At 37.4% G+C, this 25,253-nt stretch overlaps 1 protein-coding gene across 1 annotated transcript; it reads right to left on the minus strand.

The window, feature by feature from the left end:
- Positions 1-2,282: 2,282 nt before the first annotated feature.
- LOC149816490 (ARM repeat superfamily protein) lies at positions 2,283-16,552 on the minus strand. Its single transcript, XM_089986557.1, has 21 exons — positions 16,108-16,552; positions 13,793-13,925; positions 11,335-11,471; positions 11,083-11,128; positions 9,860-10,072; positions 9,203-9,709; positions 8,991-9,125; positions 8,664-8,879; positions 8,495-8,584; positions 8,141-8,385; positions 7,923-8,011; positions 6,839-6,879; positions 6,498-6,528; positions 6,271-6,393; positions 5,952-6,169; positions 5,767-5,862; positions 5,581-5,693; positions 3,295-3,427; positions 3,107-3,211; positions 2,703-3,007; positions 2,283-2,615 (listed from the first exon to the last, which is right to left on the minus strand). Exons 1-20 carry the CDS (start codon positions 16,380-16,382, stop codon positions 2,807-2,809), a joined length of 3,147 nt encoding a protein of 1,048 aa, XP_089842683.1. The 5' UTR covers positions 16,383-16,552; the 3' UTR covers positions 2,283-2,615; positions 2,703-2,806.
- Positions 16,553-25,253: the final 8,701 nt, after the last annotated feature.

Below are 25,253 nucleotides of genomic sequence, written 5' to 3' on the forward strand. Positions count from 1 at the left end.
GTGTTAAGCCAAACCTACTCGGTACAGTTGAGTACGGATTTGTATGATACATGCAATACCCTATGCGGTGAAAAAAGATTGGACAAATTAGAACATCTTACATTCAAGAAGTAGATCGAATTTGATAAAATATTTCTAAATTCAAACTGAAATATTCATCTAAATATGAATCAAAATTTTAAAAAGTTGGACGACATATGCTCATTAGAATCTTATTTTAAGATCTGTATTTGGGAAAGATGTGTCGGATCTGGGTTGTAGGTCCAACTGAATCCACTGCATTTGCTCTGAACCTATACCCTCTTCGGGTTCGGGGTGATTGCACTCGCCCATGTTTAGGCCTACGGTAAAACCAGTTTGCTGTGTTTTTGGGTTTAAGTGCATTGGTCTGATCAGTTGGTGGATTAGCTGAACTTAGTATAATTTCTTTGGTCAGTTTAAGATGGATCAATCAGTATGAAATCACATTGATAACCTCTACTCATGCTCTAGGTCGTCTGAAAGTTAAGTTCGCCTCAATTACTTCCTACTTTTTTTTTTCTTTTTTCTTTGATTCACTTACTGGGGGATTAAGGGCCCAATTAATTTGCCTTCTGGTTTTGTCATGTTAGATTGGATTCTTGCAGATCAATGTTGCTAACTTTCTCTGCACCATTTTAAGCATGCTCCTACAAACTATTTCACAAAGACATGTGGGCATGAGGATGCTTGACTCGGGGGTTCGACTCGTAAATTCAATTTAAAAAAAAAAGATACAAGGACAGAGAAATTTTAAACAATAAAAATTAACTTTTTGATAATTAATGCTAAAAATATATTTTTATTGAAATAATACTTTAAAAATATTAAAACACATTTAAAATGTTAAAATATTATCCGTAGGTGTCAGTGTCCATGTCCGCTCACATCACCCAGGACACCACCAAAATGGCGTGTCCTTGTGACATAGATTACAAAGCCAGGCTGTCAAGCTCGAGAAAAGCCGTGCTGCCCCTAGGGATAACTGACCGGCTTACATTTTACATGGGCCAACAAGCAAATATTGATCTGATTTTTAACATTTTTAGTGATTTAGATAACATTTTCCATGTTTATCGGGATTTCATTGTTTGTTTTTATGGTCCTGCCCTTATGGTGGTTTACGTATCTTGGTGACCAAAAGCAAATTTTAACCTTTGGATCATGTTTAGCACGATCTATTTATTATTTTCAAGTGTTAAAAAAAAAATTTGATTCTGTCGTGATGTTCGGGCCATTTTTAAACCATCCTCATTTTCATGAATTTTGAGCTGTCAAATTTTCACGGTGTTTTCAAATTTGAATATTGTGATGTGAGAGCATCGCAAATAAATCATATTAAACCCCTTTTCGGTTGGATAAAACATTTGTTGGCTAGATCCATGCAAAAGTATGGTAGCATGGTTGATAACCACAATACCCGAAGACCTGGTGGCGTTGGCTCAGCCTGCCATACCTACGGTCATCGTGCCGACGGTGTAAAACTCTAAGGCTAGGACCCCTGCCCCCGGTGGCTGGGGACAATGCAAGGTGTTGGCTTGCTCAGAGTGGGCAACGCCCATGAAAATCAAACCTTGACTGCCCGCAGCCAAAGCCCCACCTCACTACGGCAACCCCCCTTGGGGCCAATAGATTTTCTTTTGCATATATTTTTTCTTGGAAACAGTAGAATGGATAATGTAATTACACGAGTTTAACTCACTATACATGCCGTACATATGACATAGGTTCTACTGTGAGATCACTTTTTCACCTTACCATTGCCTCTTCCTAAAGAAAAGAGAGGAGTTTTGAGGTGGTCACCCTCACTCAAAGCATGATTCATTTTTTTGATGTAGATATACAAAGTTGTATTTAGGATATGTCCATTGGTAAGTCCCTTTTTTTTTGCAGTAACTCTTGCCTTTAAAGCTATGGTAAGTAATTTAACCCATCAAATTAGAAAAGTTATCAATAATCATGATATAACTTGTACTATGAGAGAGATAGAGAGAGAGGTGAGGGCAGGTCTGGCACAGTCCACATGACTGAATCAGATCATGATATGAGAGCTAGAAAGGAAGTTCGTAGCTGCAATCGCTTACAGTAAGTTGAGACAGCAAGAGTACATCTCCATGTCCATATCGCCATCCTTTATATAACTCCAGAAACACACAACTTGGTGATAAAAAAAATAGTGAAACTCAAAGCATCCGACAGAGCCAATACTGTGAACCGATCGCAAGTAGAAACATCGGACATAGAGATGAAAATCATAGAACTTATTAGAGCACTCATCAATCAATTTCTATAACATTAATGTCAAAATACAACTCAGTACGTCAAAGAATAACAAATTACACTTTACACATAAAATGCCTAAATTATTAATGTGTATAAGACTACAAAACTTCCCAAAAAATAACACCAAGCCTGAAACTTCGAACAAACTCTGATGTGAACTCCATAAAAACAATTTTAACACTATATAAAAAAAACACAGATGACTATAAAAAGCCTCAATGAAGAAAAATGGTAAACTCTAGCAATATACAGGTACTAGGTGAAAGGATCACGACAGGCAATGCTTTAGTTGTCGTCTCTGGAAAGTGTGAATTCTGAGACAAATAAAAATGAGAAAATTATGGCTCTGCAAACTTTGCCAAAGAAAGATGAACACAGACGAAGGCAGATAGAAATTGTACCTCATTTGTCAAATTTCTAATACCTGTTCAAAACTGCAACCACCAAAACCAATGCAGCAAAATAGGAGAAAAACAACGAACAAAATTTTTTTACAGTGAACACATCAACTTCTAGTTGCAAAAGCAACCAGAGCATTAGCCTGAGGTGGTGGAAGGCTGCTAACAATAGGTTGAATCTGATCGCCGTAGCGCGAAATTAGATGAGAAAAAGCCATGCCAATTTGAGCTTTAACTTCGGAACTCTCTTCAGGTGACATGGCAACTTGGGCAAAAACTCGGATAACCTCAGGCACAAAACAGAGAATCTGCATAAAAACACTCAGGTTTAATGGTGACTGAAAACAAATGATGCGTTGAGAAAAGAAAAATGCATAAAATGCAGGAGAACTTGGGACTTGTATTACCTCAGGGTTAGAAGATACAATCAGGGTACATAGGCAGCTATAAACAGGCATGGACTCCTCAAGATCTTCTTTCAATGGTAATGCCTTGAGGAAAACTGGCAACACCTGCCAAAATGAGAAAAACAAAAAAAGAATTCAGGGACGAGAAAGTGATACGAGTAAACAGATCTTGATCTTTGATTACAAACCTGGTTTAATGGAATGGATTGAGGTTGGGTCATGATCATTCTCGCAACTGCACCAGCAGCATTGTCCCTAACAGCACCCACTTCCGAATCTCCAAACATTGGATAGATGCCACGGAGAACATCATTATAGTATCTAGTAATGAATGAAGGAATATGCCCCGAGGAATGATGATATGCCGACGAATTGCAAGTAATGTTCCAAAAAAAAGAAAAGAAAACTTTGCAGAAACCCGTTTGTTTTAAGTATACATTTCATGGTTTAGAGTACAACCATCAGTGGAAAAGCCAGGAGTTAGCTTGGAGGGGTTGTGTGCGTGTGTGCAAGCATCCTCACATGTTCATGTATGTGCATGTGTGTTGAACTATTGACTAAGTAGTCAAAAGCACTTGTCGAGACCAAAAAAGAAAAAATAATAAAATTAAACAATTACAATAAATTCTTAAAAATAATATAAAATACACATTTAACATAGTTTATGAAGCTACACAAATAAACTTTAAAAAAATCATGAATGAATTTAAACAATTAAAACATAATTATATTTTTAATATTCAAATTTCATCTAAACACATATTTGTTTAGCTGTATCACCTATAGAACTAAACAACAACAACAACTACACCTTCATCCCAAAACAATTGGGGTCGGCGATATGAACCAAAAAAGAAAATCATTCTGGGTCTTCCACATGAATCCATATCCTCCAATCATTTCTATCCAATGCCATGTCCTCGGTGAGGTTCAAAGCATTCATATCCTTTCCTATCACCTCCATCCATGTCTTCCTAGGCCTACCCCGACCTCTTTTAACTAACCTATAGAACTAAAACATATAGAAAATATAAAACTAAGAAAGAATACTGAAAAACTTAAATATTTCAAAATACTCAAACAAAGCATGATTATAATGCTATAAATGTATAAAAACAAATGTAAAATACCAACCTTGGTGCCCCTCCCCCAACCTAGGTACTTGCCTAGGCACCTAGATGCTCTTAAGTGGTAGACTTGCACCTAGGTGGCCAAGGCGGGATTTTAACTACATAGACAGTTGATTTGTTTCATGTTGAAAATAGCAATATGTAAGATTCTGGTGGACCTGTGACAAGGATGGACCTAGATATGCCTTTGATTAGACCTCATTTAGCAGGTCCACATTCGGATCCTATCTAAATGAGTAAAGACCAAACCCAAGTGAAAAGGCTATTTCTTGCACACACACACACACACACACACACACACACACACACACACACACACACACAAAGGCACTAGTTATGTATCTCAAATCAGAACCAATTCTAGTTTTTACTGACACAACCTTATAGATGCAGCAATAATAGTCTGTTGGGCCTCCCATTTTGTGGGTTGCAACTTTCAAGGCATTGACAGCTCTCTCTCTCTCTCTCAGTATGCTCTTTTACTTTTATAATGGGCTAAATCATGTGAATATTTATCATGAATTATAACAATATATTTTATGTTTTTCTCATTTTATATTTTAAATATGTACCATAAAAATAACCAATTTGGAGTGCCTTTTTAACTCAATACTTTTATGATATAGTACATTTGAATATCATAAGTTCCCTATTTCCTTATGAGTCAAGAAGTTTCCAAAAAGTACAAGGGAAAATATCCTTAAAATTACACATTTTTAGGGGATACCTATTAATCACATACATTAGGTCCCTTTTTTTTGGCTGTTGTATGGGGAGAAGGGAATTATCCCCTCGACATCCCTTGGATCAGCCAGTCTGCACCATTGACCTTCTTTTCCTACATGACACTTTATGTCTTCCATCGTTACCAATTTTGATGGGCCCTATTGAGGTTAATCTAGTGGAGGAAGCTACCTTCTGGCTAAAAGATACTACTCATAGCATTCTTACTAAAACTGGGGCCAGCTGCCTAGGCATAAGATCCTTAGATCCAGTGCGTTTTATGTTAAACTAGAGAATATTAAACAGCAGTACCAAAGGCTCACCAATCAGGCTACATGGTCCATGTGAGAAATTGGTTGAACTCAAATCCTTGAACAAGCTAATACAACAAACATTTCCTCTTTCAAGCTTCTGCTCATCTCGCCATACTAGTAATTGTCAAGTTCCTATATCTAAGTTGCATTCACCAAAGTTTGTAAAACAGAGTATGTCACAACTTGAGATCATCTGAGCTTAAAAAGTGTGATAATAAAAGAGGGCACTTTCCCAGTGGTAGGCAAACTTACAGTTCATATGATCCTTTTCAGGTGTTTTTCTAACAATAACATGTAAGAAGGATACTTCAAAGCAGGCTCTCCACCATTTTTACAAAGCTCACCAACACAAAATGAAGCATTCCTTCGATTTGTTGCCTCCGTGGATGCTACCTCTTTCAGTACAAGAGGCATAATCCTCTGATGTAAAATATGAGAAGTTAGTCACAAAAGTTTAGGAATTCAGTTTCGGGTCTGAGAAATGGAAGCTTACATCAATGTAGAGTGCAATAGGGCTACCCATCTGCTGAGCCACCTCAGCAAGGCAAGCAACAACCATAGTTCGATCTTCAGGAGGACGTGATGCTTTCTGTTCTTCCAAGATAATCACATGATAAATTAACATTCCTTCCCTAAAAATGAACTTAAGATGCGTTTAAATGGTGTCCAAATACCCACGGCAAATTTCATAAGAGGCTGATAAAAGCTTGAAAAAATGGATTCAAACTGTGGGCCCATGCACTTTGCAAAAGCAGGAAGGATGTCGAAGACTGCATCCATAAGAACTTCATCATGTTCAACATCATTTTCATCAATATCACTGTCAGAATCTACTTGCTGGCAAGCTGATTCCTCACGCAGCAGCACTAAGATCACCTCAACAAGACGTGGCATGTCTGAGATCAGGTCATGCAAGCAGAAGAAACGAAACTTTAGACAGACATCTTATAACCATTTTGATTACCAACTACAGTGAGTAGTTAAAGCCTTTACTTACAACACTCAATAGGAGCATAGCCAAAGGAATTAAGTATCTCCACTATGCTTGTGCATGTCTGTGCAACAACTTCCTTATCATCATCTTCATTCAATGTCCTGATATAGATATTCATGACAGTATCTAGAGTAGACAAAATCAACTTCTTAGAAACATCAAAAAGTTACAGAAGAATAGCAACATATCATCTAATATCACTTGCAAAAGTTGTGATGTATGAAAGTTACCTAGGACATGCTTACTTTCTGCAGACAAATCCTGCAGGAAATAAACAAACCATGTAAGACAAAATTGATCAGTTCACAAGTAGCAACAAATACACTAAAATAGGTCTCCTCTCGATGCATGTTGGGTGTCACATGATTGGCTCTGAATCTGTAATGACACAGCAATACTTCCATACACAACAGATGTAGAGAAGAAAATGAAATATTTCGTGCAAGCAACTAATCCAGACAAATCCTAAAAGCTGCGCAATAGATGCAAAATCAGGACAGGAAATATGCCAAACTAAAAACTTAAATCATAAATATAAAAATGAAATGAGAAACTTAGAATATCTCCTCACATTTAAACTTGGGAAGGCAGCTTGTGTAGCTGTTAAAATATCTGCAGATAGCAGAATTAAGAAACAAGAATTAGCATATGGAAGATGGGGTGCAATTTACAATATATTAACTGCACAAGAAACTCAAAAGAATTAAAACAAAACATCCAACAATATGCTATGTTAAACAATGTAACAAACAGATGCTAAGAGAGATTCCAACATGACCTCTCTCTCTGAGAGATGTGTGACATTCATTTACCAATAGACATAACATGCATCGTGTTGGTATAAAAGGTGAAAGAAAACATGAAGAAATTAAAATACACCAACAAATAGAAAATAACAAAAGAATAAACAAATAATCATAAAACATGCATATCTGTGGCAGCTAAGGATGTCTAACCTTAACCTGTTAACTATTTAAAACTGGTAAGTTTTAATTAACCTATTAACTAACTTCTACCAAACTGCACACACAAGAAATCAATACTATCACTTGGCATCGTGCTCACCAATATCATTATCAACAAAGCAAGAAAAAAAGAAAGATAGCCTTTTTCTTGTAGAAATGCTGAGAAAAACTCAACAAAATTGGAACGAAGAAATTATGGCAAAAGGGAGAGAAAATTGAACAAAAACTTGTTCTCCATATTAAACAAAAAACATAAAGAATGAAGAAGATATTTCACTTAAATTGGACTTCTTGTCATAATGTTATTGCAACAAACTAAATATTGCTCACATTTAAAAAAAATTGATAAAAAGGAATCATAAAATGCCAAATGTACATGTATGCTAGAATGCAACAAAACAGTATGGAAAATTGTTATGTGAACAAGAACTATTCTAATAAGTACAAGCATAGACTTGAAAACAGGAAATTTTATCCAGGGTACCAGATTAGCATAAAAGGAAAAATGACTGAAGTTTATTACAACATAGTTGGCATGTAGAAAAATAATAATTACCTCAAGTCACACATCCAAAACAGCCAGCATATTATGCGAATTAAAAAAAAAACAGACATACATAGACATATGGAAGCAGGGATATCACAAAAGTGAAAAAAGGTAAAACAATGCAATATAACAAGAACACTAACGTTGCAAGGAAATAATTGCCTGAAGGCGCACATCCTCATGAAAATAGCCAGCGTGCTTCGTCAAAATCTTCAATGCCTCATCAAAGTAGCTAGCAAAAATCAAGGACAGCAACTGAAATTTTCATATTTTCCATCTCTTTCCATATTATATTCTGTTTGTACTGAATGTGGTTTCTACATTTTCTCAGAACACGGTTTCTGAACAGAAAGAAGGATACGGTGTAAAGGAACTTTTGGTATGCAATGCAAACAACCCTACGGCTTGGGTAGCTGCTGCTTTTTCATCCAAGACTCCTGTTCTTATGCTGATATGGCGAACTTTTGGTTCATCATTGTCTTCATTGTCAGAAGATATGCTAATGAATCCATTTTCATTAGCCTCATCATCAGATTCAATGTCCACAGCAGAGCCATCATCAAGATTGCAGGAGGAAAATGCTAGAGGAATCACATGTGGAAGGAACTGTTGCAGAATGACACATTACCAAAAGATAACAATAAGTTGATTCGAAATGTAACATGGAAAGTCACAACTATTTTAGAATGAGACATCACAACGAGACAAATACCACCTGTGCAAATCCATCATCTAAGAGCTCTGCTACATTGCTAAAGAAACCATGAGTATACTCTCGAAGCTCACTGAAGTCCAATGCAAAACCCTGAGATATAGATCGAGTAAAATCATCAAGTTAAAAAGTAGACCAGTTTCTATGATGGAAACAACGGCAGGATGGTTACCGATATGGCAGCTTCAATAAAGGGAGGTAATACTGGCTCCATCTTAGCACGACCAACAGCCATTGCAACTATTCCAACAAGCTCAGTGGCCCTTGCACGTGAACAAAGGTCCTCATCTTTAGTCAACACCATGAAGAACTTCATCAATTCGAGAATCCGCTCAGCATAAGGAACAAAGGCTTGTTCTGCTGCAGCCGCTACTGATCCAATCGCAGACTGAAATGGCAGTTTTAAAACAAACAAACATGGCCAACTAAGAACAAGCATACAGTAATTTGACATGCAAAAGAATGTGATTTGAAAAAAAAAGAGAGATAAATGTCATACCATGCACATCTCCTGCAACTTACGAGAGTTGGTTTGCAAGGCCTCCAGCAATCTCATCATAAGAGGATCGAGATAGGGACGTATCTCTTCACCCATGTTCTCACAAAAAGCAGCCAATGCATAATATGATTTTTCCTGCAAAATTGTTGTCAATGAAACCAAACAAAAAAAAACTTTACATTTTTATATTAAACACAGGGCTCTCTTCTCACCTGTACAGAATCTGACGTATCTGCTAGTGAATTCAAAATGCATGGAAGAACAGTCTCATAGTGGGACACAATCTCTGGTTGCAAATATTCTGCAAATTGACCCAATGCAAATGAAGCAGCACCTCTCACAATTTGTTCTGGATCCTTCAGTGCTGCTAAGACAATTTGTAGAACAGGTTCCAGTTTACTTTTCATCATCTCAAAGCAACCCTCTGAAATAATCCCTAGAGCTGTAACAGAAGCCTCTCGCAATTTTGGATTTGTACTCTGGAAACTCAAAGAAGCAAATTCAAAAATAGGAGGGAAAACATGTTTCCTTGGAAGGTTTATGGCCATTGTGTCAATAACTTCTGCAGCTGCACGATCTGCAGAAAAATCATCATCTTCAAGATCATGATTTGTTTCAGCTAACAATGGGCACATGACTTGTAAGATAGGAATAACCAATTTGTGCTTTACTAGGGACTTAGGCTTATATTTTGCAAGCCATGAAATTATCTGTATAGCCTGCAAATATAAAAGATGAAAAATTAGAGGGTTTGAGAGACATTCTATAAAAGAAAAAAAAGGAAAAAAATGCACTAGGCAAAAAGATAAAGAAAGTAGAAAAAGAAGCCCAGTTATTACTGCACTTTAATATTTAATCTTCAAACAAACCTGATGACGAGTGTTTGCTTCCAAAGTCTGGTTTGATGCAACTTCAAGAGAAAACTGAACAATAGATACAACAGATGCCCCAAGAAGAGGTGCTGGAGATTCTACAAGCTCATCAAAGATTTCAAAAGCGATTACAGCAACCTCCTCAGCACCAGTTGCAAGGCATTTTCGTGATACATTTAAGATACTTGGAATAAGTTCGCGAAATGCTACCTGCATTAGGTATTAAACAGCATGGCATAAGAAGAGCCAGACATTGTGTGCGTGATGCAACCACAAATCCAACAAACAGTAACTTAGCTATTTATAACATTTACATTAAAAGATCTAAGTATTTAACAAAGAAATATATAGATGAGAAACCACAAAAAGATTACGACACAAAAAAAACAGAAAGGAAAAATTTTCACAGAGACCATTTTCCACCATATCCTTCTCCAGTACAATTGTTGCTGAGGTCCTAGGGCATTTCATCTAGAGGCTCCAAATATGAATAAAAAGAAAAACATTGTCACATCTAATTACGTGTGAGTTCTGAATCTGAGTAGCCACCCCACCAGGTCTGCTCGTCTCTTTTGTCCAACTCTCAACCATGCCAAGATAAATCATTATCTTCCAACATTTTCAAGTCTACAATGATGATCCCATCATTGCAACTAAGAAGCTATAGGCTCAGGTAGAGTTTGGATTGGCATCCAGATCTTTGACATGCAGTGAGAAGTGTAGAATTTGAGCATATATAACTATAGGACCTAAGTATACTGCATTATCATAACGCTTTACAAAGAGCAATCACAAGGGAACTGACTAGAAAAAACAGCAAGACCACTATTATCAAAACCATGCTTCATCATAAATTAGATGAAAGAAGTATATTCTTATAGGATACATGAAATGGTAAAACATCAATAAACTGTTTTTTCATTTTTTATTTTTTAACTTATCGAGAGGAAACCCCAGTTCAGGTGGTAGGGCCCAGGAGAGATTGACACTCTGCCAAATGGTGCACCCCCAAGCAGTTAAAACCCCACAACTGAGCACCTTATCCACCAGGGAGCCTACTGCTTTGACTTTAAGGTAAGGGATGTGCACCCAAGTATTAACCTCTCAACATCTTTCAATTTGAACACCTTAAACCGACCAACCTCGCCAGGCATCTGGAGCTTTTGGGGCTAAACATCACTAAATTGTTAGAACGAAATGCACTTGAATTCCAAACTTACCACTTCAGACTCATCATGAATAAATTCCACAAAAGATCCGACAGCCCTGTTAAACAAGCATAGAGATTCAGAAAACAAGATTTATAAAAAATGACACTTTGAGAAACAAACCAATAATATCAGTGTTAGCCCTTGATTTTGCAAGAAATCAAATTAAGAAACCAACACAGTTTCAGGAAAAAGAAAAGTAATAAAATCAGAATTAATCCAAAGAAAAAGATGGGGGAAATTTACAAAGGTGAGAACTATTACTTGAGTGCTGCTATTATCACACGAGTATTGGTTTCATCACGAAGTGATTTGAGGAGAAGAGACTGCAGGGAAGAAAGATGTGGCCGAAATACCTCTCCAATCGTTTCAGTTAAAGAGCTAAAAAGAATCAATGCCACCTGAAATGATACAAAAATCTAAATTATTAATACAAGGGAAGACATTCATTTAGATATTGCAAGAAAGGAACCACTAAATGAAACTTATCACGCCAAATTCATGCAGGAAGATCTCCATGTGTATTAAAGCAAATGCACAATCATTTTTTCATGTTTTTGAAAATGATATAGTATTTTGGTAAGATTTTGATTAATTCCTGTGCAATAGTGAACTTCCGGATACAGACTAACAATACCATTTCTGTTTATAGGACCTTATGGACAGTAGGGAAATAGCCTCATTCAAATTTGATTAAAACATTTAATCTTTGTTAACTTTTTCGCTATAAGTTGATTATTTTTCCATTCAGTTGTCTTTCCTCATAACCAATTTCTTTTTTTATTTGTTCTTATATTTTCCTTCAGTGATCAATTAAAACAATGACAAAAAAAGCAGCTCAATAAGACAGTTTGCTATAGAAGTAACTGATGATCATCATATTGCTAACAAGCAACAAAAATAACAAACCTGGTCTCTGAAGAGGAAAAATGAAAAGACAGGTTTTTGCCTTACATGAGACAATTTATACCAATATCAAGTCAATAAAGGGAACAAATGTAAATCGTCAAACAACACAAATTTTCAAATTCACATACTGGCAATACTATGATAACAAACACCATGAATCATGACGAAAACATAAAAGATCACCTTCTCGGTAACGAAGGTTAATGGCCAATCTACACATTTTTTTCAGGGGGGGGGGAGCGAGAGGAGGTGCCCTAGAAGGGCTTTGTTCCAAAAACTTATTCTATTCATTTCTTTTTCACCCCTCTCATTGAGAACCTGAGGGATAACCACCAGTAGAGTTCAAGGCCAAAACTTAGTAAAGATAATGGCACTGTAACTTAACCTGCTTGTTTTTTGTACAATATACTTATGTGGGGTTGAGCACGGGTCAGATAACAGCTGATCCACACAAAATTTGGAGAAGCAGGTCTGGATCTACAGATGATAACCTCAATCCACCTGGATCTTGGCATAGTATGACAGTACTACCAAACCAGGTATAAATAAGATCCAATAAAGATCTTTAGATATGATAAGAAAAATGGGTTGGATCTTAGTCTGGCAAATAAAACAGACATCATTTCTTTTAGTCCACATCAGAAACATATGCAGAGGATTCAGGTCCATTGCCCGACCAGACCAACCCACTCTCATCCCAGAAATACGTAGGAATCCCTTGACACAAAACTGATAAGGAAAAAACAAAAATGAAGAGACAAATATGTAACAAAGGTCATGGGAACAAAGTAGATTTAACCCATTATTGTATCACAAAATCACCAATATATAAGAAAAACTATAATGATTCGGCAATACAGTGCCATCCAATGGTACAGTACTACACTTTTTTGTTTGAATCCATCAAATTGACTGAAGCTAAGAACTTTGGGGTGCAGCCTAAATGCCATTAATAACATAGCTTAACAACTAGAAAATCTTCCACTCTATTTTCCTCTGATGAACACTTAGTTGTCATAGGTGCTAGGCGGAGACTAGGCGGTGAGCCCTTAAAAAGGCCTAGGCGGTACCCAAAATAAAAAAACAAAAAAACATAATAAAAAACATGTATACATCATAAAATCAATCAATAATAAGCAATAGACAAATAATATGTCATTGAACACTGTAAAACAATTATATTACAAAACCTTAACCTGCTCAAACAAATTAAGAATAAATTAATAATTGAATAAAAAAATCTTCTTATTCTTCACAACAATAGACATAATACAAGCAATTGATAAATAACATGTTTTCTCTTTCTTCTTGTTCTTCTCCTCCTCGAAGAAGAAAACAAATGACAAGTCTTCAAAAAAAAAAATTCAAAAAAAAGCCTAGGCTTTAAAAAAAACTAGGAGGTGACAGCCTAGGCAGAAATATAGGGCCCCACAGCCCAGACCAGGTCGCCCAGGTGGTGGGGCTGTGCCTAGGTCGCCTAGGCGCCGCCTTTGACAACTAAGGATGAACATTTGCAGTATATATGCCAAGCAGTCCATGTTACCATTTTGCTCAACCCTTGCCAAGGCTTCCTCCTACAAGCCAAAAGCTTCTTCAAATAGGAGGCCACCTCTGATTCTTCTAACTTAAGCATAGAATATTATATTATGCATAATCACTTCTAATGGATCTGGCAACAAAAATAGATCTGGAATACAACTAAAAATAGTCTATTATCATCCTGGCCGGTGCAAATCCTAGCCAAGAATACCATAAGCCCCCTAAAGGAACAAAATCCTATATATGCATCCATAAAGAGACCGACTTATGCTACCTCACGATGGTCTTCCTGAGAACTTTGACTGCATTGAAACAAAAAGGGAAGCAAGTCAGGCCACTCCCCTGCTGGCACAGCATACTTAGCAATGACACTAACAACGTTTGCACTTGCTCGCCTCACTGGAGAGCTGCAAAAACAACAGACAGCCATATGGTTAGTCTTCCATAGCATGCACTTGCCTGGGGATATTGCCAAAAGCATGCAAAGACAGATAAAAAAAGTGGATGATAAAGTATATTGGATCACATCTCGAAAGGTAAAGAAAGTGCTTTTAAATTGTATAGCTTTCAGAGTGCCTAGATGTAGAGAATGAACCTCCCACCCCATGTTCAGAATGCAAAGTGTTGACAACAAACTTCCAATGAACAAACAGATTTAATCATCCTATATAGTTGTAAGTTTCATCAAATATATCCTTAATAAATAGGTAGAAAGACCAGAAAACATATAAATGGAAAATCCATTTGCAGTCATCATTAAGATCCTGTTAGATATCAAGTCATACATACAATGGGTTTATCTAGCATTGAGCATATGGGTCATAATGTTACATGCAATCAGCTGCTTTATGTTGGTGTCAAGCTGTTACTTGTATCATCACGATTTTAGATAGCTATAAATTTTTTTTTGCTCTTTGTTCCATTGATACAAAATCTTAATTATAGAACTGATCTTCACTATGCAACTTAGCATTTGCTTGCTCTATATTCCAAGAAACTAATCAATATCTTTTGATCTTATATTTCGTTAGGAAACCTTGGCAAGTTATTGTGGGCCTTATATAAAAAACATCTGTGCCACCTAGAGGGAGGTAAGCGTAATGTTACTTGGACACCATCACCAGTCAGTTCGTCCTTCTTCCACATATGGAAACAGTGATACCAACATTTTTGGACGTTCATTTTTTCTCACTTAGTGATGAAGCCTTCTTTGTAAATGTATGTGTAGGCCCTCTTATTTTTTAACTTAAATTGTGCTTTTCACAGTTACTTTTGATAACTTTTGGTAAACTTACAAGCATCTTAATGACTATGTATTGACCTACCTCCATAGATTCTTAAAGGAATATGGAGTAAAATACCGGTATTTTACTAATGTTAAGTCTCAGAGATTGCATTATTAATTTTACACCCTTTCTCTTTGCAGTTCAAGATTCATATGTGTATGCAGCCCTTTGAAGCTCAAAATGTCTTATTCTTTTATGACATATATATTGGGATCAAGAACAGTATAAAGTATGGGATACCTTACCAATTTTCAGCTAAATTCTGTTCTTCAGGCAAAACAGCTAATATTATGTGCTAGATGTGAATATGATTTCCTATAAGACCATCACAAATTCCAGTGTTTTCCCACGGGCGGTGGTGGTTCAGAGAAATTCAATTAGTCATGGCGCATTTGTTCGACAGCCTGACAGAAGTATGTTTCATGCATTGCAAAATGCACCCTCTCCACAAGAAACTGCTTCCCCCCGGGCTGGTGCCATGAAGCACAGAGTTGCTCATGAAAAATGTGTGCCCCACTAGCTATTTTCCCACAGGGTGTTCATTTCAGGTCCTATGGGAAAAAGACCCATTTTCATACGAATATGTGCGTCTTTCCCACGTTTTGGGTTGAAACAAGCACCCCTTGGGGAAAACAAGCATTGGAAAAGCATATCAAAGTGAATTCAATTTTACAGAGCGTCATTATTAGGCTTTTCTATCTTAGTTTATTGATGCAGTCTTATATGGGACTCCCTTTTAATTGTTCATCAGAGATTCCACTTCGTTCCTTGCTTGCTGCAAAAGGAAAATTCATGGTAGGCCTTTTCCTGCATAGTGGTGAGTTTGGCGATGCCCGAGCTTATACATACGAAGATGCCCTTTAACAAAGTTCCGATAGGTACTATGTCATCACAATTTTCTCGTAAGTTTCCTTCTCAGTTTTCACAATTGTGGTCCTTGGTTAACATGACGAAAATTGGTCCAAATCCGCCCTCTCATCTACCTCTTCGTTTAGCATGGTAGGCGGTTACGCCTCGTCACGACTCTCGCCGTTTAATTCCTTTTTTATCGAATTCGGCAGCATCGCGTCACAGGGACAATTCTCGCCACACTTTTCCAATAAGCACCACGAGCAAAATTCCTCAAAGCGTCGCCGTCCTATACTAGGAGCAATCGTAGTGTGGAAAAACCCAACGGAGGGAGAACTGCTAAAGATCATGCGAGCCGAACAAAATATCGAATAGGATCGAACCAAAGAACGCGAACAAAACGAAAAGGCAACAAAGAAGAGCGAAGAAGACAGGAGAAAAAGGAGGGGAGGACCTGTGCTCGGTGGTGATGCTGGCGATCAGGGCGGACTTGACGGAGTCCCTGAGCTGCGGGGAGAGCTTGGCCCAGTGGCCAGTGATCTTCTTGCGGAGAAGGACGGCAGAGAGCTGGCGGACGTTGGACGTCTTGGCGGTGCGGAGGTGCTCAGTGAGGGCGACGACCACCTGCGGGTCCCTAGAGAACTGCTCGATCTGCTCCTCCGCCTTCTTCCGGGCGTCGTTGTCCGGCATCAGGCACTGTATCAGAAGCAGCTCCAGCGACTGCGCCATCTCCTCCTCCTCCTCCCACAGCAAAACCCTAGAGAGAGAAAGAGAGAAGGTGGGCAAACCCTAATTCTCCCTCTCGCCGCAATGCGACAACGAAGAAACCCTAAATACGGGACGAGGCTCCGGGAGAGGATCTATTTGGTAAGAGAGAGAGAGAGAAAGAGGACGGCGGGAGCGGCGGAGGGTCGGACGCTTCTTTTAGCGGGTACACAAGCATAGGACTGCCAGGGGTGTCAATGGGTCGGGTTTAACCCGGAACCGAACCGTACCAATCGCTACAGGGTTTCGTGATAAAAAAGAGATCCGATTAGAATCGGAGTCAGGCCCAAAAAGGTCCGATTAATGTATGGAGCCAAGTATGGTTTGTGAAATTTGATACTAGACCTAGGCTGGACCCGAGTTCCTATTAAAACCCACTATTTTTTTAATTTAAAACATTGTCGAATACCATTGCAAAGTGTCTTACCTTTGAAAGATTAAGAAGAAGGTTTGGCGATTACTAATTGACAATGCTTACAACAACGATGTTCTTGTTAGAACATTAAAATATAGCTTAGAGAAAAAAGTAGCCTAAACTTATATTGTGGTGGTAAATTTTTTCATGTGCTATTTTGTGCTCATATTTTGAATTTAATGGTACAATATAAGCTTAAGAAGATAAAAGAGGCACTTTACAAGGTCAAGAAAACATCAAATATATTGAGGTTTCATTATCAAGGCTTGATAATTTAAAAGCTGCAACAAAAGAACTAAATGTTAACTTCAAGAAAGCTAGTTTTGGATGTCTCTACTAAATGGAATTCAACATACTTAATATTGGAGATTGCTTTGATATACAATGATGTATTTTCATGATATAAGGTTGATGATGCAGCTTTTGATTGGTTGCTTGAAGATGGAGTTTGTGATAAAATTTAAGCTATATGCATTTGTCTTGATGTGTTCTATAATGTTTCTAGACTTTTTTCAAGGACCCAACATCCTACTTCAAACTTGTCTTTCTCGAGATTTGAAAGGTGAATGATATGAGAATAATGGTGAAAAAAATGAGAAAAAAATTAGAGAAACATTTGAGAAGTTGCAATTTGTTGATGGTCATTACTTCAATTTTGGATCCTATAATAAAGGAGTTTGATAAATTTTGTCTTTCCTATAATCTATTTTGACAAGGAAGAAGCAAAATATCATATTTAATTAGTGAAAACTACATTGCAAGAACTTTTTGATGATTATGTTGCTCGATATGAGAGTCAATATAGGGCAACAATTGATTTTAATATTGGTGCTTTAAGCAAGAAGGACAACAATAAGACTACCAATAGTGATGAGGATTCCAAAGCAAGAGTTAACATTAGTAGTGGGAGCATTGATTTATTTGTTTTTTAAGACAGACAATATTTCTTTTCAAGATACAAAAATATGATCTTGCTACTTGGTAGATAGATTAGTTATAAAATTTGACATTTTTGCTCATTTTGTTTTATTTAGATAATAAAATTTTTTTGAGGCTTTTTTATAAATTCTCACTCATTTTTTGAGAAGAACAGTCATTATTTTGTCAAAAACAGAGTTAGAAACGAGCGTGACAAGTTTCAGGAGCATTGTGGGCATTTCAAGAGTGTTTTAAAAGTATTTTGGTTACCAGTAGGGATGGCAGTGGACCGGGGAAAGCGGGCCCCCGGCCCACCTCACCCCGTTTGGACCGGGGATGAAGGGTATGAAACGGGGATGGAGGCGGGGACGAAGGTTAAAATCCATCCCCGTCCAGGGATGGAGGCGGGGATGAACGTGCACTTTTCCTCACCCCGCCCCAATCCCCGCCCCAACCCTGCCCCGACCACTTTTCCCCGCAATATCCCCGCCCCATCCCCGTTTGGACCGGGGATGGAGGACATGAAACGGGGATGAAGGCGGGGGTGGAGGATAAAATCTTGAGGCGGGGCGGGGGTGGAGACCTTGTCCCCCGCCCCGCCCCACTGCCATCCCTAGTTACCAGGGTTGATTTTGTCCAACCCTGAGTTGACCATAAATGGTCAATTGAGAGGTCATTTCTGGCCATTCTCAATTGACTTAGTAGCATAGTTTGTTATTTTATGGGTTTGTGAAGGTTAGGAATGGGTCCAGGGAACCCATTCATCCTTCTTTTGGCACGCAAAGGCATTTTTGACCTTGCAGTGCCTGCGCTGCCGCCCAGTTGGACCAACCCCAGCAAGGCTGTCCTTGCTAGGGTCAGCTGGGCTCAGCCATGTGTCTGAACCCACTGAGGATTTGGTCCAAGACCTAGTTGGCCTAACCGGACTGGATCGAGTTAGCCCAACTAAGGGCTTTTTGGGCTTGACAGGTCAGGATCCTGGTGGATCTGGGTCAGACCCATATTTTTTTTTAAGAAGAGGAGAAGGGGGAAACATGCCCCTTTATTTTTTCCTTATTCTTCTATCTTTTGCTCTAGCTGACCCACCCCATCTCTCTCTTCCTCCTCTCTATCGTCCGATTGACCGATTTTCTAGCATTCTTCAGCAATCGACGATGGTGAGCCACCCTCCTCAACCTTCCCTATTTTCTTTGCTGCCGTAGGAGCTTGTGGGTGTCGTTTCCAAGAGGATTCTAAGGGGAAAATGACTGAAGGTAGGTCGTTCTCTCCTCTTAATCTCCTCCCATTTCTATGTTTTGAATTTCTATAAAAAAAATTCTGTTTTGACATTCAATGTATATGTTTTGAATTTCTGTAAAAAAAAACTGTTTTGACATTCAATGTATAGGTTATGAATTTCTGTCAAAATTTTTCTATTTTGACATCCAATGTATATGTTTTGAATTTCTATCAAAAAAATCTGTTTTGACATTCAATGTATATATTTTGAAATTTTGTCAAAAAAAAAATCTGTTTTGATATGTATATGTATATGCATGCTTGGAATTGCTGTCAAAGAAAAAAAAATCATGTAATCTTGAATGTGTGTGAATTTATTTGTTTAGAAAAACAATTATATAATCAAGATTTGGGTGGTGATTCATGTCTTTAGAAAATTTTTCTGAAATTCAAGATTGTGTGTTGATTTATTTGTTCATTAGAAAAAAAATTTGATACGCATGTCCAAAAAATAGGTTTGGGTTACATCACTCATTAAAGATCTTATGTCTACACCGGGTGGCATCTTGGAGGGTGTTTATTTTGGAGATCATGTATAATATAGTCAGCGGCATTATTGTCCACTTTATAATATGTAACTATTGATTATTGTAATATAGTGAGAGGGGTATTTTTTTATATAAGAAAATATCACATTAATAAGAAAAAACTTATGATATGATTTGATTAATGTTTTTCCCTATGAGGAGCAATTATTTTTCTCTTACGATTTTTTTTGTTATGGGGAATACTTAGTTCCCTCTAAGTTTTGATTTTTGAAAAAATTGTTATCTGCATCTTTTCTTATGTAGGGTTAAAAAGAATGTGAGCCGTGTGTGGTGGTTCTTGAGAAATAATGATATTGTTATGTATAGCATGATATAGAAAATGGAATAATTTAATTGTTCTTTTATTTTGGCAGATGTTAATCTAACTAAAGGCCTAAAGGTTTGGCATTAATTGAATAACAAACATCTCTTGTGCATGAAAAATGAATTGAACTTAGTTTCTAGAATTTCATGATTTTTTATGCTGGTAGGAATTTGGTGGATCTTCTTATGTGTGGGTCTTGGTAGGCCAAGTAAAATGTTTTACGATGTTTCTCATATTTAGTAAAATTTTAGGCCTTAAAAAATGATCTTCTCAAATTAGAGCCTACTATAGGGTGCAATAAGGTCTCGTTGAGCTCAATGCTTTGGGCACAAAGGTGACCCAAGAGTGTAACTAGGTGATCACACTAGTTTCAAGAAAAATAGATTTCTTTAAGTTAGAGATTTTAGTGTAGTTTGTTTGGCAAGACCCTGTGTACCTAGAGGGTAGGTTGAAAACTAAAAATAAAATAAATTTTTAATTAAATATGAAATAAGTTACACAAATTAGTTTGGTTACGTACGGAAAGACGACATAAGTAGTCACTTTGAGTGACTCTGCACTCGCTTTGAGAGTGAGCTTGCACCAACCTCGTGGTATGTGTTGAGTTGTCGATAGACTCCTTCTCAGTTGTCGGTGGTATGTTATTATTGTAAGCTCCGCCTTGGTCACTATGGTGGACCAATTCCTAACCACTGTGGCTTAGAAATCACAAGCTCATTTTTGTTGGAGGCTCAACTACATATGCTAGCGGTAGTGCACTACATCATTTTTTCAAGGAAAAGAATTCCTTGATAAAGGATTATAAACCTTGTAGTTGTCCAACCGAGTTCTCATGGGATTAAAATAAAATGTGTAAATCACCTATGGTTGAATATGCACCTCCATATAGACTGGCGAGCCTATAGCAGCCCGAGATAATGGTGCCCTCGTGAAGATAATGATTTTATCGAAACCTGAATTTAATTATTGTGTGCATTGGTAGAATATAAAAGATGAATTTAAATGAAAAAGAAAGAAAAGATATGCATGCATCTAGGTTCTACATAGTTGTTTGAGTTACCTTTCGTCAAATCCTGCACGGAGTGAGGGTTTGAGACTCATGCTAAGTCGTGGACTTGGCTGAAGTCCAATTTGGCTTGGTGACCAACCCATGTTTGCTATCGCAAGATGAGTGATCATGTTGCCTGCTGAAACATATTGTTTGTCTCACTCCTATTTTTTTTCTTTTTTCGGATACCCAAGTGTAGACAGGCATAGCGGCAACAAATGTGGTGAATTGGTGTATACCTGGGGTTGAATTGCCAAACCCCATCTTTCTAGGGATGCTCTATGTTTTGGGACTTTTATCAGATAGATGTAAATTTTGTAAAGAATCAATAAAAGTTCACTATTGAATTTTGTAAATATTATTATATACATCAATAGAATTATTATTTTGTTGAAAATATATACTTCCAGTGTGTATTGAATTTCTTTCAAAAGATTTTAAAAGAGTTAAAATGTTTTCTATGTTATGCTTTGTGCTTTAATTTTAAAAAAATGGCACAATTTTTTGAGTCCTTTCATTAGTCAAGCACAATGTATATGAATATTTTGATATTTTGGTACGGTGAAAAGATAAAGAATCAAAATATCACATTCTTTCACTGCCGGCTCGTGACATATTGAGCATACCTAGCAACATAGCTGCTTCAAAGTTAGCTTTTGGTACAATAGGCCGAGTGCTTGATGACAGCAGTAGTTCATTATTACCAAAGACATTGAAAGCTTTAATTTGTACTTCTCATTAGATTAGATAAAGATTTGCCAAATTGTTATAAATGTAAGAATAAATCAAGAAACCAAATATCTTCATATTAATTTGTGTGAAATAATTTTTTATTATGATTGATTTGATTAGCCTTTTCTATTTCACAGGTTGGTGATGATGAAGAACATGGACCACATTTCCTTGAGTACAAGTTTATTAGTGATCACATTCATACTTGATATACTACTCATTATGCATTTGCTTTAGTTATTTAAATATTTTATGCTGGTTTATATGAATGACACTTGTTGTAGGCTACCATTGACAAACTTTTTTTTTTTCGAAGGGCAAGCTGGGGTTTGGCAAACCGCCACCAGTTATACAACTATACCATTGGGTTTTGAACCTGCAACGTCCCAACACAAGGTGGCATGCACTAGCTTCTCCTACCAGACAAGGGAAGCCCCCGTTGGTTACCATTGACAGACCTGCTAACTATGGAAATGCAACATCAGTTATCATGGTTGGCTAATGAAGATAACAATGAGGATAACGAGCTGGTACCATGAGGCTTTTAAAGGAATCTAGGTCATATTTGCTTGGCCCTTATCTCCTTTCATGCATCCAAGGGCGTATTTAGGGGGGGGGGCAGGACTGTAGCCCAGTCCTGCCTCCGGAAACAGTTAATTTTTTTTGTTTTTTTTTTAAAAGCCCAGTCCTGACTGCAGCAAATAGTTTGATTTGTCCATATGAAATAGATTTTTATTAATAATTGTAGCCATTTTTTATTTTATCTCAAAAAAAAATTTTCGGGGGCGCTGGCCCCGAACCCCCGACTATCGCACAAATAAATTTTTTTTTCCTACACCCCTGTTTGCCCCCCCCTCACATGAATCCTAGCTACGCCCCTGCATGCATCAGATTAACATGTGAATCTCATTCACACCATGAGGGGGCGTGGAGGGATTTGCATTGTTTTATGCATAAATCCCATTCAGATTTGAATATTTTATTCAAATGAATCATGTGTAATTTTCACATGTTAGCAACATGTGTAAACCCCATTCAAATGTGCATGTGAATCCAATTTTATTGTATAGAGGGGCCAAGCGAACGTGCCACTGAACACCAGCAGCTCTTTGTGGATGGTAAGAATGATGTTCAAGGGCTTCAAATTAAAATCAACTACTATCAATATACCAAAATCACACCATTCAAAAAATATGGTTTTACTTCCAAAAATTAAACAAAATCCAAATTGCGAGCATGATGAACACAGCGATGGGGTAAGATTGAGTGAGAAATCGTTAGTCTAAGTATATATATAAAATCAATGCTTAAGCTTGGATTAGTCATGAGCTTAGTAAACAAATGGGACACGGCATCCAATATCTTAATTAGTAATTAAGGATAAGTTTGGGAGCCTTGAATAGGAGGTTGTTTTGTGGTTTCCGCCATGCTATCATACTCTTTTGTTGTTTGGGAGCAGTGGCGTTGATGAAAACAATGCATTGGGAATGATGTTGGCATCCCCCAACACCACATTTCAACACCTTTCATGAGAGGATATTTTTGGCAACTCCATCTCTCAACCCCACATGTTGGCAAAACAATATTTTGTCTAACGTGTTTCCATCCAATTGCAAGGCTTCCAATCATAGCCTAAATGATGGAATAGGAGAGGGGAAAAAATCACCACACATCCAACTAGTTGAAAAATAAGATCAAATTGACTGCTGAAAGGTGCAAGGCAAGATAATATTGCTTCTTAGAGAAACCTTCTCTAATTACTGGAACGTCTTCCTGCCATCCAAGTGGCAACATGATGAAATAACCAAGTATGAATGCTTCCTACATTGAATTTGAGGTGTGTTGCAGTTTCCCTAATGCGCTCATGCTCTCTTGTTGTTTGAGAACATTGATATTGCCAAAATACTACATTGGGAATGGCGTTGGTAGTCCCAACACTACATCTCAACAAAGTTACATAAGGTGATATGTCAAAACACAAATTTTTTGTGTTTTAAAATCACCACCATCCATAGTCTTGATGAAGTCCATGGGTTGTGGTGATAATTGTGTTTTGAAATATCACCCGATCTGAGCTCCATTTCAACACCATCTACAAGAGAATGTTTTTGGCAACTCCATCTCTCAACACCACACTTTTGGTAAAATAATATTTTGGCAACACATGAAAATGGTGTTTTCGTCCTCGTGCAAAGCTCCCAACCAGAATTTAACACTTAAAGTGATCTGCTAGGTTAGTTGAATGAATTTTAAGTTGAAAATTTTATATGGCCTTGCATAACTTTTAATGAAATCCATGGATATTCAAATATTGTTGTGATTATATATGTTTATGAACTATTGTTCTGGTATTGCATGCAACTATGATTTATACAAGATCTTATCATAGTTTTACTAGTTTTGGTCGCAGGATAAACTTATTTGAAAACTTATATAAGTCACATTAATTTAGACACAAAAAAAATCATAGCCTCAAAACTTTGGATACACTACTTTTGATGTCTCATAAATCAGGTTAGGAGTATAAACCTCAGTAAAGTTTCGGTGATCCAATGTATCTTATTTTTTTTCTACAGTAGAGTCTTTTGAAAATGAGGCCTTCAAGAGATAGACCTACTCATAATGTTAGTAAAAAAAAATTACTTGAAAACGCGACAAAGACCGTGGAACATGTGACACACATGCTTGCAACTTGTTAGAAGCCTTCGATATATGATTGGCTATGTGAACTTTGCTCTTAGACAATTAACATGTCTTACATTAGTATTGTATGTCTTTACTATGTGAGCAAAGTTTTTTTTATGCTCGTAATGGTAATTAGCATGTAGGGATGCGCATGAGCTGAGCTCGAGTTGGCTTGGCATGTTCAAGCTCAGCTCTCCCAAGTGAACTGGTGTACAGGCTCGTCTCGAGCCTGGATAGAGCTTGAACCGAGCTGTGCTTAATTAGGTCGAGCATAATCGGGTTGAGCTCGAGCTAAGCCCGGGTCACTTAGTGTTTCACACTTCTGAGCACAACAGACCAAGCTCGGGCTTGGTCCATGCTCAGTGTGTGTATATATATATATATATAGAGAGAGAGAGAGAGAGAGTCTTACAACAAAGGATTGTATAAGGGTTTTCCTTCTTTCCTTTGCTTATTGCATAAGGTGAGCTTCCCCAAAAGTCAAAACTTAGGGCATGTTGGACTGCTCCCAAAACATTTAATTTAGAATCTCATGAGATTCTAGATAATTTGATTTGGAGTCTCATGAGAAAGATATTTTCATGTTCGGTTAGGATCACTTCAACATTACATAGAATCTTGACCTGTTTATGAACCAACTCTAATTTAGATCTAGGTCCATCAGACATAAGTTTGACCTAATTTAAGCCTGAGTTTGACCCAAGTCTGAATAAACCATCAGACCAAATAGTCACACATGACAACAGCCTTGCGTCAGGTTTTACAAAAGATAAAAAGGGAAAAGAAAAGAAAGAGAGAGAGAGAGAGGAGGAGGAGGAGAAGGTGGGAAGAGGAGGAGGAGAGGGAGAGCTAGTGGAGGGCAGCACCGATCTTGTGCCACAGAAGGATCCAATTTCTTCGACGGTCT

This window comes from Nuphar pumila, chromosome 14, assembly GCF_984573655.1.
Source record: "Nuphar pumila chromosome 14, dmNupPumi1.hap1.1, whole genome shotgun sequence".
Lineage (NCBI taxonomy): Eukaryota > Viridiplantae > Streptophyta > Magnoliopsida > Nymphaeales > Nymphaeaceae > Nuphar > Nuphar pumila.